We start from the raw sequence: 16601 nt of genomic DNA on the forward strand, positions 1-16601 counted from the left end.
CACTTTAGAGAAGCAGAGAAACTGCAAAGACCTTGCCTAAGATAAAACTGTCAAAACACAACGCCTCGCGGCGGTAGCTGGTTTATACTTTCAGAGAAGCCAAACGGAAAAAGAAAAAAGAAGATGAAGGAAATGCTTCTAAAATGTATTTTGAGGACAAATCTGTCTCATCCAGGAGGGCCGCTGTCGACAGCAGGTAGGATCACTCAGCGAGGGAAGTGACCCGGGTCCTTTCTGGCCCAGGAATGACAGGACTCCGAGATGACTGGTCCGCCGTCATTCCTCCCCGCCTGGGAGCTTCGCGGGACTAAGCGTGGCGGCAGGGGCCTCAGCTCGGAGCCGTCATCTCCTCAGTCTTAAGGACAGACTCTGCGACCTGCGTCTGGAATGACGGGTCACACCTTTGGCGGCTGGGAGAAACCCAGAGAAGAACCCCGAGCCCGGCGGCCCGCGAGCCTGCCACTGCCCATTGGTCGTCCAGAGCACCAAGTCCCGCCCCCAGATTTGAATGACTTCTCCACTCCCCCCACCCCCCACCCCGCTCCGGAACCGCTGGCAAAAGTCCCCGGCGCGCTTGCCCAGCTCCTAGGGCTCTCCGGAAGCCCCGCCCACTCCCAGGGTCCAGTGCGGTGCGGGCCGCCATTGTTTGAATTTGAAAACGGAGAGGCAGGGACCGGCGGTGCTGCAGGTAAGGAGCTGATGCTTCTGAGGGTGCGGAGGGTGGCTGCTTGCACAGAGCTCCCGAGGCTGCTGCGACCCCGCGGCAGTGTCAGCGTCGACGGGGCTCGTGACGCCCGAGGTCGAGCAGCGGGGCTGCTGGAGGTGGGGCTGAGCCGCACCTTGCAGGTAGTTGAGACACGCAAGACTTGAATCTCTCTGGGCCTTGGTTCCCTGATCTGTTAAAGGAGGTGCAAGCTCGATTTGAAGACTTTTGTCACATCTGGCTGCCTGAATCCTGCAGGGGAGCAGTTTCGGCACGTGACAAAGTCTCTTTCTGGGCAGAGGCCAGTGTTTTATGTCACACCACTTTGTGGTTAGAAAATACGCTTATTTGGGTTTTATGTGTATATAAAGAAAGTGGAAGTGGACCAGTTTTAGTTGGGCATGTTGGCATGCAGCTTGAGCCTACTGTACAGTAAACAAATGTAGATGGATGACATTTGTTTACTTAAATTGGGAATCTCCGTGTAAATGTTTTAGGTTGTTAATTTGTTTCTTTGAAAAAACAAAACAGGAGAGAGGCATCTAGGAGTCCTCTTCTCCTCTGTTATTGTGCATCTGGTAGATTTTTGTTTTGTTTTGTTTTGTTTTTGTTTTTTGAGATAGGGTTTCTCTGTAGCCTTGGCTGCCCTGGAACTCACTCTGTAGACCAAGCTAGCTTTAGTCTCTCGAGTGTTGGGATTAAAGGCGTGAGGGCACCACTGCCTGTGGCATCTAGTTGATTCTTAAAAATACTTTTTTTTTTTTTTGGTCAGGTTTGCCTTGTAATGATGCTCAATTTAGATTTCAGATTTAATAGTTCAATGATGGCTTTATTCCATATTCAGTTTAAGACTTGTGTCTGTCAGTTACTGATTTTTTTTCCTGTAGTTTATTTTGGGGGTGGCTTGCCCTGGCCATTGACTCCAAGAGCTTCAGGTACCAAGAACTGCACTGTTAATTAGGACCCAGTCCTTTCTTTTAAATGTAAAGTTTATATGCATTATTTCACATTTTACTTAAAGTTGCAAGAATCAAATTGAAAGACATTTTGCAGATAGCCAAGTTTCAGTCCTAAGTGTTAAAATTTGATTTGGAACACTCTTGAGAAGATACTAAGTAATGAAAATAACACAAAGTCTCGCTTCACCCCATGGTCTCTTTGCGATTTGATTTCTGAGATGAGGCTTTCAGGCGGAGTGAACATTTCATATTCTCTTCATTACATGCATTTGTTCATGGCATGCCTTTGGATGAATCTACCTAAGAATTGGATTATATGAATAGTTGTAGGTAGTGTTCAATATTAGTATATTCAGAATCTGTAAATAGAATTTGGCCTTTTGTCTTTTCATAGGTTGTTGTACTGTAAATGAAGCAGTCTAATGTTTTCTTTCTCTGAGATCCATTTTTTTTTTTTTGGGTGGGAAGTAGTAGGTTAAACTGTAGGTTTTATTTTTTTATATTAATTAATCAGTTAATTTGAGACAGGGCCTCACTCTATGCATCAGGCTGGCTTCACACTCAAAGATCCACCTGCTTTTTCCCTGGAGGGGTTAGGGAACTGGACTTACACCATCATGCCCAAACTATTTTTATTTATTTTTTTGTTCTTTGAGAAAAGGTCTTTGGCGTAGCCTATACTGGCCTTGGATCCCCTTTGAAGCTAAGATGACCGGGAACTTCAGATTTCCTGCTCCACCTCTCTAGTTCTGGGATAATAGGCCCATGCCACTATACCCTGTTTATGCCTGGGATGGAACCCAGGGCTTTGTGCATGCTAGCAAGTAGTCTAACTGAACTATATCCAAGTTTCTTGGAGTGTAGACTTCAAATTGTGGGTGGCTTATATGCTGATTTATTACGGTTGTCTAAAGAGGTTACTGCTCTTCTTTGTAGAATGGAATCTCACTTGAATCAAGATGGATTGCCCAGACCATCTTATGTTTTTAGTGCTGACCCAATTGCAAGACCTTCAGAAATAAATTTTGATGGCATTAAGCTTGATCTCTCTCATGAGTTTTCCTTAGTTGCTGCAAACCCTGGGGTAAGTACAATGTAAGAAAAACACTATGCTGGTTACTGTGTTCCAGGGAAAACTTACTCAGGTCACAAACAGTTTCCATAAACTTTCTAGATTTAAAGCAGACTTTTATCCTGGCTTTTCAGTGGAGCCCTGGGCCAAAAGAAATATATAACAGTTCATTTTCAAACAATGGGCCTAAACAACTTAACGTGTGTATCTGTGTCATAACCTGAGAGCCGTCCAAAAAAAATTTTCAGGTTTTATTCTTTGGTAGTTAAGCAAACTGGTGGAATATTCATGTGGCCTGCTTTGTTGTGATATTTACTTTATTGTGCTGTTCTGGAACTGAACCTGCAATATCTCCATTGTTGGGGTGCACCATGTAGTGCAGGTTGGTTGAAGAAAGAAGGCATCCCAAGATGAAATTTTAAGGCCTATGTGACAGTAGGAAGGTCTAGCCTCTCTGATGGACAACCTTGCAAAGGCATATTTATTGATTGTTATGCAAGGTGTTTCCTCATACCAAGGTCCCTAATCTAATCTACATGCCTTACCTGCCTGCTGTAGAATATCTTCCCCTAAAATTCTTTGGGAGCTGATGCTTCTCGGGTTCCTTGTCTAGAGATGCCAGCTGTCACTTCAGACCTGGGAGCTGTTCTAATTTGGTGCTGACAGGTTTGGAGGCAGGATTACCCCCTATTCTGTAAATATGTTTCAAACGATAGTGTTCTAAAAATGTGTGCCTTTGTTTATCACCTTTAGTTTTGTAAAGACAGAATGTACCTGGCTAGGTATTTGGCCAGGCTAACTAAATGAAAAGTGTTGTTTTGGGTTTAAAGATGTTTTGATGTAAAAATTGGGGGGAGAAACCTGTGTTTGACATACTTGTTTTTAGTGGAGGTTAAAGTTGAAGGATGGGAAAAACTTGTTTGTTAATATGGGAAAACATGCTTGTTTTTGATGTATAAAGATTGCTGGAGCTCTTCCGGGCCAGCCACTCCAGTGAAACTCATCTGGTGGTCAGACACTTCATTTCTTTGAGATGGTGCTTCTTCCCCATCTCAGGACCTGAACCCAGGCGGACCGTGGCAATATAGGCTATCGAGGTTAGGAAAAGGGGTTTCCAGCTACATGGTTATGGGAAGCCATCATCTATACTATGTAGACTTTCCAATACAGCAGCTCTCAGGATGCTCCTGTCAGTCAGTCCTGAATTCTCCCGGGTAAGCTCTGTGGGCAAGCCTTATAAATTCATCAGTCCCCCAGGGTGTGCTTGGTGAGATCCCTCTTACCACGTTTATCCTGAAGATTGAACCCAACAGCTTCAGACTAAGGTTGGCTCACTGCTTTTGTACCATTACCATAATGCCTGTTGCATAGTGTGTACCACGAAGAAAGAGCTCCTTGACTGAATGGTACTTTATGGTTATCATCATCCTAACTTTTTTTTTTTTTGATGGTGTTGGTGATCAAACCCAGGGTCTCAGCTTGACATGGTGGCTTACACTTGAAATCTAAGCATGAGGCAAGACAGTTGGGGTGAATTTGAGGCTTAACTAAGCTACATAGAATTCCAGGCCAACCTGGGCTCCAGAGCAAAACTGTGTCTCAAAAAAAAAAAAAAAAAAAAAAAAAAACAGAATAAAAACCAGTGAACCTGGTGCTAAAGAAATAGTACAGTGCTTAAGAGCACTTGCTGCTCTTGTAGAGGACCCAGATTGGGTCCCAGCACCCACATGGATGCTCACAGCCATCCCTAACTCCAGTTCTCAGGCTGTCTGGCCTAGACTGGGAAGGAATGACAACTTGTAGAGTTGGCATCTACAGACAAGTTGATGAATGTGACAGTGCTGATCTTGTCCCTGCTGATACGCAACTATAGTTATGCCCCTTCATTTGTATTTAGTTTTAAATCAGTGATTTTTTTCCTTTTGTTATGCTTTGATTAGAACTAAATCTGTGAGGCTATTGAAGAGATCATGCTTTACCAAAGCTGCTTCCCATCTCATGTTTTTGAATTGACAAGCACTAGCTAGAAGACTGCCAGCCATGTTTAGTTTAGCCTTGGCAGTTCTTTACCAGCAACAGAAATTATCTACTTTATACATGGCAGTTAGAGGCTCAGTGGCTTAAGAAAGGTGCTTGCCACCAAGTATGACCACCTGAGTTTGATCCCTGGGACCCACAAGGTGGGAGACGAGAACAGACTCACTAAAACTATCCTCTGTCTTCTATATGTAACACCCTGGCACATGTGTACCCATACTCACTTGCTACTGTTTAGAATAAACAAATGTAGATGGATGACCATTTCCTAAATTGGGAATCTTCATGTAGATGTTTTGGATTGTTAATTTGTTTCTTTGAGAAAACAAAACTGGAGGGAGGTGTCTGTTTCCTCTCTGGTATTGTGCACCTGGTAGATTTGTTTTGTTTTTTTTGAGACAGGGTTTCTCTGTGTAGCATTGGCTGCCATGGAACTTACTCTGTAGACAAGGCTGGCCTCAGACTTTCAGGTATAGGGATTAAAGGCATGAGGTACCACTTCTGGGCACATCTGGTTGGTTCTTAAAAATCACATGCCCCCATGACTCTAGTCTTTTATTATGTATCGTTTGCAATACACAATAATACAAGCACCTCTGGTGTGTCTGAGGCTTCCTGTGACTAAAGTCATGGGATGGCTGCAATGCCCCTTCAGCAAAACAATTCTAAAAATCATGGAAAACAATCACTGTTATCCACAAGGATTGATTCTTCAAAGGCAATGTACTTCTAAAAAACAGCTATTCGTTTCTCCGTTTTTTTTTTTTTTTTTTTTTTTTTTTTTTTTGAGACAGAGTTTCTCTGTGTAGTTTTGGTGCCTGTCCTGGATCTCGATCTGTAGACCAGGCTGGCCTCAAACTCACAGAGATCCGCCTGCCTCTGCCTCAAAGGCGTGCGCCACCACTGCCCAGCTAGCTATTCATTTCTAATGTCCACCCCGCTTACAATGACTCTGCTAAATTCCTACAACATCCATTGTCATTCAGATGTTCCAAAATGTTTCCAATTAAGTAAATAGCTGATATGATCATAGAAAAGCAGGGTCACAGAAATTTTCAGCTGTACCACCAGTAGATCTTTCTGACAGTAGGAAACTTTGAGTTTGTGAAACATGAACAATAAATGTTGAAGTCAGGTAGTGTCAATGCTCCAACTTTTCTGAGCTGTTTAACAGTTCTATGTAATTTATACTTTCCCTTTCTAAATGAGTTTTAAAATCAGTTTGTCAGCAGGGTGGTGGTGGTGCACACCTTTAATCCCAGTACTTGGGAGGCAGAGGCAGGCGGATCTCTGTGAATTCGAGGCCAGTCTAGTCTACAGAGTGAGTTCCAGGAAAGGTGCAAAGCTACAGAGAAACCCTGTCTTGAAAAACAAACAAACAAAATCAGTTTGTCAATTTCTTCATAAAAGCTTCCTGGAAAAAAATGCTGAATTGAGAATGCATTGAATCTGTGTGTCAGTTTGGGAAACATTCATCATAACAGGATTGAGTCCTCCAAATAGTGAGCAAGCTGTGTCTTCATTAGCGCTGGTTCTGTTATTTCTCTCAGCAGTGTTTTGTAGCATCAGTCTATAGGTCTTTTCTCTGACCTATTACTATTTCAGAACTTTTATGTTCTTGTGAATGGTGTTGCTTTTTAAAATAAATCGCTTAACTGTTCCCATTGCAGATAGAACAATAATTGATTTTGCATATTTGTGTCATGCTACATTGTTGAACTCTAATGGTTTTAGTAACTGTCAGATTTTGTAGATAGATGTTCATGTCTGTGAGAAGGCATCTTCATTCCTAATTTTGATGTGTTTTATTATCTGTCTTTTTACAGATTATACTTGGTAGAACTATTTCTAGTGCAAGTGTTGAATAGAATTGTTAAAAAGAAATCCATTTTATTCATTCTTTCATGATTATTTTTGTAAATGCCTTTTATCAAGTTAATGAATTATGTGAACTATTTTTACTTTTTTGTTTTTTTTTTATTTAAATAAAATACTTTATTTTAATTAATTTACAAACAGAACATCACAGAGCTGGTTTAAAGAAGCTACTCAAACATCCCAAACTCTACATCTCTGTGTACTTTATAGAGTTAAGATAAGGTTTTTTGAGGCAGGGTCTCTCTCTTTGTAGCTTTCCCTCATCCCACCCTCTGGTCTGCATCTCGAGTCCTGGGATTGCAAGTATGCAGTACAACCCTGGACTTGTTTTGTTGTTTTTGAGACAGGGTATATCTCTTAGCCTAGGCTGGTCTGAGAATGACCTTGAATTCCTGAACCTTCTAAAATTACAGACCTGAGTTATAACATCTGAATTTCCCCCTTCCTTCCCCTACCTATAGAGATAAAAACTTATCTATTTATCTGTTGTTTTTTTTTTTTAAATCCAAATTGTCTTGATAAAGTCCATGGCCTATATATGCCAAGCAGTCACTCTACCACTGAACTGTATCCCTAAGCTCTTTTAAGTTGCCCAGATCTTCCTGCCTTCAGAGTAACTGGAATTTTAGGCGTGTAACACCATACCTGGACCACCAAGAATTCCTTTTTTTAAGATTTATTCATTTCATGTATATGGGCATTTTGCCTGAATGTATGTATGTACACTATGTTTGTCTGGTGCCCTAGGAGGTCATATCCAGTAACTAGAGATACAGATGGCAGTGAGCTGTCTGATGTGGATACTGGAAATTGATCTCAGGTCCTCTATAAGAGCACTATACACTTGTATTTTTCCCCCCTCGTGATAGGGGTTCTCTGTGTAGTTTTTGGTTCTTGTCCTGGAATCTCGCTGTGTACCAGGCTGGCCTCGAACTCAGAGAAATCCACCTGGCTCTGCCTCCTAAGTGCTAGGATTAAAGGCGTGTGCCCCCGCCACCCTTCCCATTACACACTCTTAATCCCTAAGGATTAAGGAGAGGACCAACACTTGAAAGTTGTCCTCTGAACATCACATGTTAGCCACAGCATGTTCCTCCCTCCCCAAGCAAAACAAACAAAACAAAAAACCAACAACAAGAAAAATTGTTACTCTGGCTAACTTCAGCTATGTAGCATGGCCTTGGTTGTAGAAACACTAAGAAACAAACTCAATATAGGCTAGTGACTGAATAAAAATTCTGTAGACAGTTATATAATCAACCAACCATATGAAGACAGTTAATCTCTGAAAAGCCATATTCTGTATTTTTTAAATTTTAATCTTTTTTTTTTTTTAGGCAAACAATTTGGGATCTAAAAATTACCTCCAAGTTTGTCTTCGAATAAGACCATTCACACAATCAGAAAAAGAACACGAGGCTGAGGTTTGTGTTGAATTTAATTAGATCTTAATGTTTTGTTTTCATTCAGTGAATGCTACTCCTATTATTGTGGGCCTGTTTTCTAGGGCTGTGTACAAGTTCTGGATTCTCAGACTGTTCTGTTGAAAGATCCCCAAAGCATCCTTGGCCAGCTAAGTGAGAAGAGCTCTGGACAGGTAGCACAGAAATTCAGTTTTTCTAAGGTAAGTAAGAAACCTGGGACACAGGGATGTGTGATCTTGCACACATGCCTGCATGCATGTATGGTGTGAGGGAGCTGTGTAGTGGATTGAATGAGAGCCTTTCACATGTAAAGCACATACTTTGTCATTAAAGTACACTCCAACTCCCCCTCTGTGTTCTGTTTCAAAGTCATAGCTTCTTTTTTCTTTTTTCTTTTTTTTTAGTAGGGCAAGACTTGGGCTCAGTTGTTGTATAATTGTGTACAGTGAAGCGATACTTTGTGCTCACAGAACTTCACTCTTTGGTGCTGGTGTGTGTGTGTGTGTGTGTGTGTGTGTGTGTGTGTATGTGTGTATTTCTGAAACTAAGACTGAGGTCTATAAATTTATAATTTGAAGTAAGTCACTGCATTGACCTTTTTATTCTAATTAAAAATATTTTTTAAAGCTCATGAAAAATTGATTGGCTGGGTGTGTGAAATTTCTTAGTCATTTTTAGTTAGATTTTCCTTATTGGTGTGTGTCTGCCATGACGTGCATATGGAGGACCTTGCAGGACTCTTCACTCGCCTTTCACCAGGTGCTGCTCAGGGAGTTAACTCAGATGCTTTACCCACTGAGCCATCTTGCCAGCCTTGAAGGTTCTGTCCTAAAATTTATAAATACCTGTCAGTGTACTTTCGGTGGTAGAGATATAATACCTGTTTTGAATAAATATTTAAAAGCAAATGTTTAATAATTTTGGAACATAAATTTTCTTAAAAGTCATATCTTGAAAATGCTCTCTTAGGTTTTTGGACCTGAAACTTCACAGAAAGATTTCTTTCTGGGTTGCATTATGCAGCCAGTAAAAGACCTCTTGAAAGGACACAGTCGGCTGATCTTTACATACGGGCTGACCAATTCTGGAAAAACATATACATTTCAAGGTAAATAGTGTTTATTTTGACTAGAAAAGAAAAAGAACCGTTAGTATTCATTCAGTATTTTCATAATTCCATGAAGTTATATTTTCCATCATCTAGTCCATATTTTTTATTTTTACTATTTTTTCTATAAAAAAATAAAGTCATATCATTTCTTCCTCTTCCATCTCCTTTTATATCACCTCCACTGTTCCTTCTCGAATTCATAACCTCCTTTTCTTTATTATTGTTATATATATGTGAATAAATACATAAACTGAGTCTGTTAATTATTGCTTGTATATGTTTTTAAGGCTATTAAAAATTAGTATTACACAATATTGGAGCTGGAGATGTTGGTGTAGTCCTTTAGTCCCAGCCTTTAGGAGGCAGAGGCAGGGTGCTCTTTGAGTCCCAGGACAGCCTGGTCTATGTAGTGAATTCCCAGAGCTACATAATGATACCTTATCTCAGAAAACAAAAACAAAATCAAAGTATTGGTTTCATTATGACATGTTCGTACATATATGTCATATTTGTTCTTTTTATTTTCCTTTGTTTCATTCCCACAGTCCACCATGCCTTCCTCTTCTGGTCCCCTTCCTCCTCTTTAAATAGTCTTTCCTTCTGCTTGTTACGTCTGTCTGTCTATCTATCTAACATATATATAAAACACACATATATATTTCATAGCCTGCTCTTTTTGCCTTCTCTTCCCTTAACATTTTTCTTCCCGCTCATAGTTCTTTTCCTACTTTAGTGATATTCTCTCTCTCTCTTACTCACTTTAAATCTAGATTTTGCATTTGAGAGGGAATACACACACTGATATCCAGGTCTGTTCACTTTGTTGCTGGGCAAGCACTTTACAAATTGTACTACCTCCCCAAGCTGTATTATATTCTTTCCTTGTCCTAACTCTCCTCCTCAACTTGATCGCACAGAGAAAACTTCTGTCTAGTTATCTTACCTGGATATCCCCTCAACTTTTTAAAACATGTTATATATATTGCTGATATATCTATCTATCTGTCTATAGTTTTTTTGAGACAAGGTTTTTCTGTGTATAGTTTTGGAGCCTTTCTTGGAACTCACTCTGTAGCCCAGGCTGGCCTCAAACTCACAGAGATCTGCCTGCCTCTGTCTCCCAAGTGCTGGGATTAAAGGCTGTGCCTCCACCACCCAGTGCTGATATATTTTTATATATATATATATATATATATATATATATATATATATATATGTATATATATATGTAAAATTACTTTATAAATGATAGAGAGGAAAATACCATAAAGAATTAAGATATGCTTTAAAGAATTAAGCATGGAATAAAGAAGAAACATTATTTCATTTTGTAATCATGGATGATAGGAAATCATAATATTAGGGCAAGATCTGAATGTAAAATTTCATACTGTTGAATCAGAATATGTTGACAATACAGTAAATACTAAAATGATAGAAAATGGAATAATTTCTTAACTTCTTGGCGTTTTTCCTTTTTTAAACTCTAGCTTATTGGTAGTATAAAAGGAGCTTTGTTAATCCAAATACATTGCCTTTTTCCTATCCTTTTATAGGCACAGAAGAAAATATTGGCATTCTGCCTAGAACACTGAATGTATTGTTTGATAGTCTTCAGGAAAGACTATATACGAAGATGAACTTCAAACCACATAGATGTAGAGAATACTTACGGTTATCATCTGACCAAGAGAAAGAGGAAGGTGCTAACAAAAGTGCATTATTGCGGCAAATTAAAGAGGTATGCTAGTTGTTTAGTACATAAAATATCAAAATCATGGAAATTTTTTGAAAACTTTCATGATAATTTTAGCCTGTATTTTAATCCGTTTTTGGTCATGGTGGTGTTTTGTTTTTGAAAAAAAATATTTAAGGCAGCAAATGGCAATATTAAACAGAAATGTAAATAATGCTGGTCCTTTTTGTTATAGGATTAGTATTATACTTTTAAAATATTTATGAAATATTTGAAAATAATAAAAGCAAAATATTTAGAAGAATGTAGGAAAGGAAAGTGACTATTTGGACAGGTTCATTTCTTGAGAGGCTCCCTGTTTAGCTGAGTTGACCTCAGCTTTGCAGTTCTCCTGCCTTTGCCTCCTGACTGACTTGTTGCACCGCATACCTGCCTCATGCAGAGAGCTTTCTGTCTCGGAATGGATGTGCACAGTCACATGCAGGTACTTCCGCACTTCATTTTCTGATAACTAGTTAGATCCAGGGCCTCCTGTGTGCTAGGTAAGCACTCTTAACATTGAGATACATTCTCGCTCCCTCTTTGTTATATGTAGAATACAGTTTTTTCTTTTAAACAGTAGTGATATCTTATTCTTTTTAAAATAACCTAGTTTGGGTTGGGGATTTAGCTCAGTGGTAGAGCGCTTGCCTAGCAAGCGCAAGGCCCTGGGTTCGGTCCTCAGCTCTGGATAAAAAAAAAAACCAAAAAAAAACCAAAAACAAAAACTAAAAACAAAACATAAAATAATCTAGTTTCTCACTAGACATCAAAATACCAATTAATCCAATTAAAAATGGGGTACAGATCTAAACAATTTTTAATGGAAGAATCTCAAATGGCTGAAATACACTTAAAGGAAAAGAATTGTTCAACATTCTCAGTCATCAGGAAATGCAGATCAAAATGACTCTGAGATACCATTTTAGACGTGTCAGAATGACTAATATCAGAAACACTGATGACAGCTTATATTAGAGAGGATGTGGGGGGAACACTCCTCCATTGCAGGTGGGAGTACAAACTTGTACAGCTACTTTTGAAATTAATATAGCTGTTTCTCAGGAAACAGACTCAATCTACCTCAAGACCCAGCTGTACCAATCTTGGGCATATACCCAAAGGATGCTCAATCATACCACAAGAACACATACTCAACCCTGTTCATAGCAGCATTATTAATAATAATCAGGCCGGGCGGTGGTGGCGCACGCCTTTAATCCCAGCACTTGGGAGGCAGAGGCAGGCAGATCTCTTTGAGTTTGAGGCCAGCCTGGTCTACAAAGCGAGTTCCAGGAAAGGTACAAAGCTACACAGAGAAACCCTGTCTTGAAAAACCAAAAAAAAAAAAATAAATAAATAAAAAATAAAAATAAAAATTAAAAAAAAAATAAAAATAAAATCAGAACCTGGAAACAACCTAGATGCCCCTCAGCTGAAGAATGGATAAGGAAAATGTACATTTACGTAATGGAGTATTACTCAGTTGTAAACAAACAATGACCTCGTGAAATTTGCAGGCAAATGGATAGAACTAGAAAAAAAATCATTCTGAGTGAGGTAACCCAGACCTAGAAAGACAAACATGGTATGTACTCACTCATAAGTGGATATTAGGAGTAAAGTGACTGCTCACTACCCTTCAGACTCCCCATTCTTCCTCCCAGCATTCTCAGTTTGGCTCTCTCACATAACCTTATCCTGTTCAACTATTGGCCAGTCAGATTTATTAAAACATATATTCACAGTGTCTTACTGAAAAGGTAGGTTTTTAACTTTAACATAGTAAAATTATATACAACAAAACAGTTACTAAGTAAGAATTACAGTTACTATATCCAGTTCATTTGTATTTGGCAAATTTAGAGAAAATATTATTTGTCTTTGTGATTCTAAAGTTTTATACCTAGCTTATTTTTTTATCATAACTAAGGAAAATTTTAACTATGGCTCTCTAGTCTTCAACTCCGTCAAAGACCCCAGAAGACAAGGACATCTGGCTGCTTGGACAATCACTCTAGGTTCTTCTGTAACGTCAGGGCATCCAACCTTGGCCTACAGGCCTAGTATATCTACAAATATTCCTTAGAAGCAAAGAATTTTGAAGGACTGTCTTACCTTGTCTTGGCAAAGTTTGGCAGTTGCTTTTTTTGCATACTGCTAGTCCAGTTTGGACAGTATGCTGTCAGCAATTGAGGCAAGGGCAGTTTCTTTGCCCAAATGACTCGCTTTTGCCATAAAGAAAATAAACTCCATGTGGAGATTCTTCCCCATTTCCCATCATCTTTTGAAGTAAATCGGTGCTGTCAGCAGCAGATGTGTCTCACTGTCAAGAAAAGCCTTAGGTTATTAAACATTTTAAATGCCATATTCTGTAGGTCTTTGAAGGGTTTGAAGACCATCTATCTATCAAAATACATCTGTGTGTGACCTTGAAAACACATCTAACATGACTATAAGTTTGACTATTATAACTATTTACTTCTATTTCTTAGTTATACTTAATTATACATTATATATTACATTTTTTAATTTTAACTGTTTATTTTTGTGTATTGGTGTTTTTCTATGGGTGTCAGGTCCCCTGGAACTGGAATTACAGACATTTGTGAGCTGCTATGTGGGTGCTGGGAATTGAACTCTGGTCTTCTGAAAGAGAAGTCAGTGCTTTTAACCACTGAGCCATCTCTAGACCCTATACAATACATTTTTAAATGAGCTAAAAAGCACAAAAACCAAGCAATGGTAGAAACATACATAGAGTATAACAGAAATAACTCTTAATTTGTATCAGTAAACTAAAATCAATACCAATATAAAATATTTTGAGATTAATAGTTGTTTTTTGGATTAAAGTTGATTCAGTAATTACCTTTTTTTTTTTTTTTTTTTTTTGGTTTTTCAAGACAAGGTTTCTCTGTATAGCTTTGGAGCCTGTCCTGGAACTTGCTCTGTAGACCAGGCTGGCCTCAATCTCACAGAGATCCATCTGCCTCTGCTTCCCGAATGCTGAGATTAAAGGTGCGTGCTACCACTGCCCGGCTTGAATTTAACTCTTGTTTATCTTTTTTTCTGACTATGATCGATAACAACTTGTAACCATTTTCCCTTAAAAGATAACAAACATCCATAACCAATATTTTGGAAAATGTGGGTGTAGTTTTCCAGACTACTTCCTGTTGTCTGTGGTGTTGGTATTTTTGGGGGAACACTGAGAAAATTGGGACAATGAAGTCCTGGCTGAAGTAGGCTGTCAGTTTGGACCATCTCAGCCAGCGTCCTTGAAGTTGTTTTGGATGCAGAGTTTTGAGGAGACTTAACAGAGGCAAAAATGTTGGGTGATCTGGGCCGTCTGTTTTCATTGATATTTGGTCCCCTTTTTCTGAAAATACATAAACTTATAAAGGTAGCATGCATTACAGGTATGGAATATGAGGTGTGTACAAGTCAGTTAAAGATGATTTCTTTTTTTTTATGTTTGAGCATGTATAATATATATTATGTGTCTTGTTTTTTTAGGTTTAATTTCTTTTATGTCTTTGGCCAGGATTTCAGGGGGGGTCTTCCCTGAACAAACCTGATCATCTTTAACCTGGAATGAATCCACAGCCTCTCATTTCCTGTGGAAATAAAAGCATAACCTCTGTCCCAAAGCAGCATACCTTTTGACTTTGATTTTTAAGTCAAGATAATTGGTTTAATCTATCCGTTTTCATAATCCAGTGGTTTTTAGCAGTTATATCTCATTCATTAGCAGTTAAAAAATTTAAAGACAACACAATAACATACAGGACCCAGACTTTCTGTGTATTTCTTAAATTTATGTAGCTCATCGTATGTATTTTTTATCTATTGCTTTTTTAAGAGTTTTATTTTTTTTTTTTTTTTTTTTTTTTTAGTTTTTCGAGACAGGGTTTCTCTGTGTAGCTTTGCGCCTTTCCTGGAACTCGCTTTAGAGACCAGGCTGGCCTCGAACTCACAGAGATCCGCCTGCCTCTGCCTCCCGAGTGCTGGGATTAAAGGCGTGCGCCACCACCGCCCGGCCAAGAGTTTTATTATTTTTAAACTATTTCTTAATCTATGACTGACTCTATCCCTTTCCTTTTCTCTCCTAGGCCTTTGTACATTTTTAAACACACTGTAACCTGTTTAAAGTTTTTTTTTTCCCATCTGAATCTGTCTTTACTGTGTATCTGTATATGCTTTTTGATCGCATGAGACAAATCTCAAACTGCTATGTCAGCTGCTGCAAGTGTAGCTTAGCTTAGTGCATGGCAGTAGTTCTTGGTGGCTGGCAGCTGGCTCTTCCGCAGGCAGCTGCTGGGAGATGTGACTCAGTACTGCAGCCTGGCATGAGACACACTAGACTAGGAAACCAAATTTGACTGTTTCTGTGCATTTAGAACCTTTTTGAAGCTTTCTCAGGCTTTATGTGGATCTATGTGGCCCTGGACGTTGGGCGCCATTTGTGGGAGGACTTTTCTTTCCCTCCCTCCAGTTCCCACATAACAGACATGAAGTCTTAATATTAATTATAAATGCCCAGCCAATAGTTCAGGCTTGTTACCAGCTAACTCTTACATTTTTCGATTAACCCATATTTTTATCTGTTGTTTGCCATGTGGCTTGGTATCTTTTTTCAGTACAGCAGCATGTCCATCTTGATTTTCTCTGAGTCTGCTGCTACTCTTCAGATTCCCTCTTCCCAACATTCTCAATTTGGCTCTCTTACCTAACCTTATTCTGTTAAGCTGTTGGCCAGCCAGCTTCTTTATTAAACCAATCACAGCGACATATATTCACACAGTGTAAAGGAATATTCCACAGTCTTAGTGTTCTAAATTGGTGTCTATTAGCAGTCAGATTTGTGTATTTAACTTACTTCCTTTAGAAAAATCAGCTTAAAAATACTAATTTCATATTAATGAACTTCAGCAAGGGGATATTCTATTTCAAATATATTTCCTTTGCTTCTCCAAACTGAGTTTAACAGTGAGCACTTTCTTTTCCTTCTGTGGACACAATTTTACTATGTAGCCTTGGCTTGCTCTCAACTCTCAGTCTTCCTGCCTTAGATTCGTATTGCTGGAATTACAAGCATGTGCCCTAATACTTGGCCTGGAGAGCTATTTACTAGTCTGCAGGTGGTCACTTGAACAATGGTCTCAGCTCAGCCTTAGTTTATGTTTCTTTATAAATAGGTGATTAGGTAATCTTAGAAATTTTCCTGTGAATTTTCAGGTGTTCTTTGCCATTTGATTTATTCTTTTTATTTTTAAGAACTCATTTGTTAAAATAAGTCATAAGGGAGATTTAGCGTGATGGTAGAATGCTAACATAGTATATATGAAACAGCTATCAAGCAAAACACAAAAAAGCTAAATGCATTATTAACGGCTTATACAATTTCCAAATTGCTGTTGACTTTCTTGTGTATTTTTCTTTTCTTTAAATACACACACACACACACACTTTTTTTATGTGTTTGATGCTTATGTGAGAATGCAGGTGCACAGGTGCCAGGGTAAAGGGGTGGAGGTCAGAGGACAACTTGGGAAAGCTGGGTATATCCTTCTGCTGTTGGTTTTGCGGATCAAAATCAGGTTATCAGGTTTATGTGGTAAGTGCTGTACCTGCTGAGCCATCTTACTGGCCTTTATTTGTTTTTCAATATTCATTTAG

General features: G+C 39.0%; 1 protein-coding gene across 4 annotated transcripts in view; it reads left to right on the plus strand.

The window, feature by feature from the left end:
* Positions 1-613: 613 nt before the first annotated feature.
* The window catches only part of Kif20b (kinesin family member 20B), a 67574-nt gene continuing 51586 nt past the window's right edge, over positions 614-16601 (plus strand). For all 4 annotated transcript variants that reach the window (XM_076562666.1, XM_076562668.1, XM_076562671.1 and 1 more), the window contains exons 1-6: positions 614-688; positions 2599-2746; positions 7987-8073; positions 8157-8273; positions 9043-9181; positions 10741-10925. In XM_076562666.1, the coding sequence (XP_076418781.1) occupies positions 2600-2746; positions 7987-8073; positions 8157-8273; positions 9043-9181; positions 10741-10925 (675 nt within the window). In that variant the 5' untranslated portion in view covers positions 614-688; position 2599. The remainder of the gene's footprint in view (positions 689-2598; positions 2747-7986; positions 8074-8156; positions 8274-9042; positions 9182-10740; positions 10926-16601) is intronic.

The sequence above is a fragment of the Peromyscus maniculatus genome, chromosome 1, assembly GCF_049852395.1.
Source record: "Peromyscus maniculatus bairdii isolate BWxNUB_F1_BW_parent chromosome 1, HU_Pman_BW_mat_3.1, whole genome shotgun sequence".
Taxonomy (NCBI): Eukaryota; Metazoa; Chordata; class Mammalia; order Rodentia; family Cricetidae; genus Peromyscus; species Peromyscus maniculatus.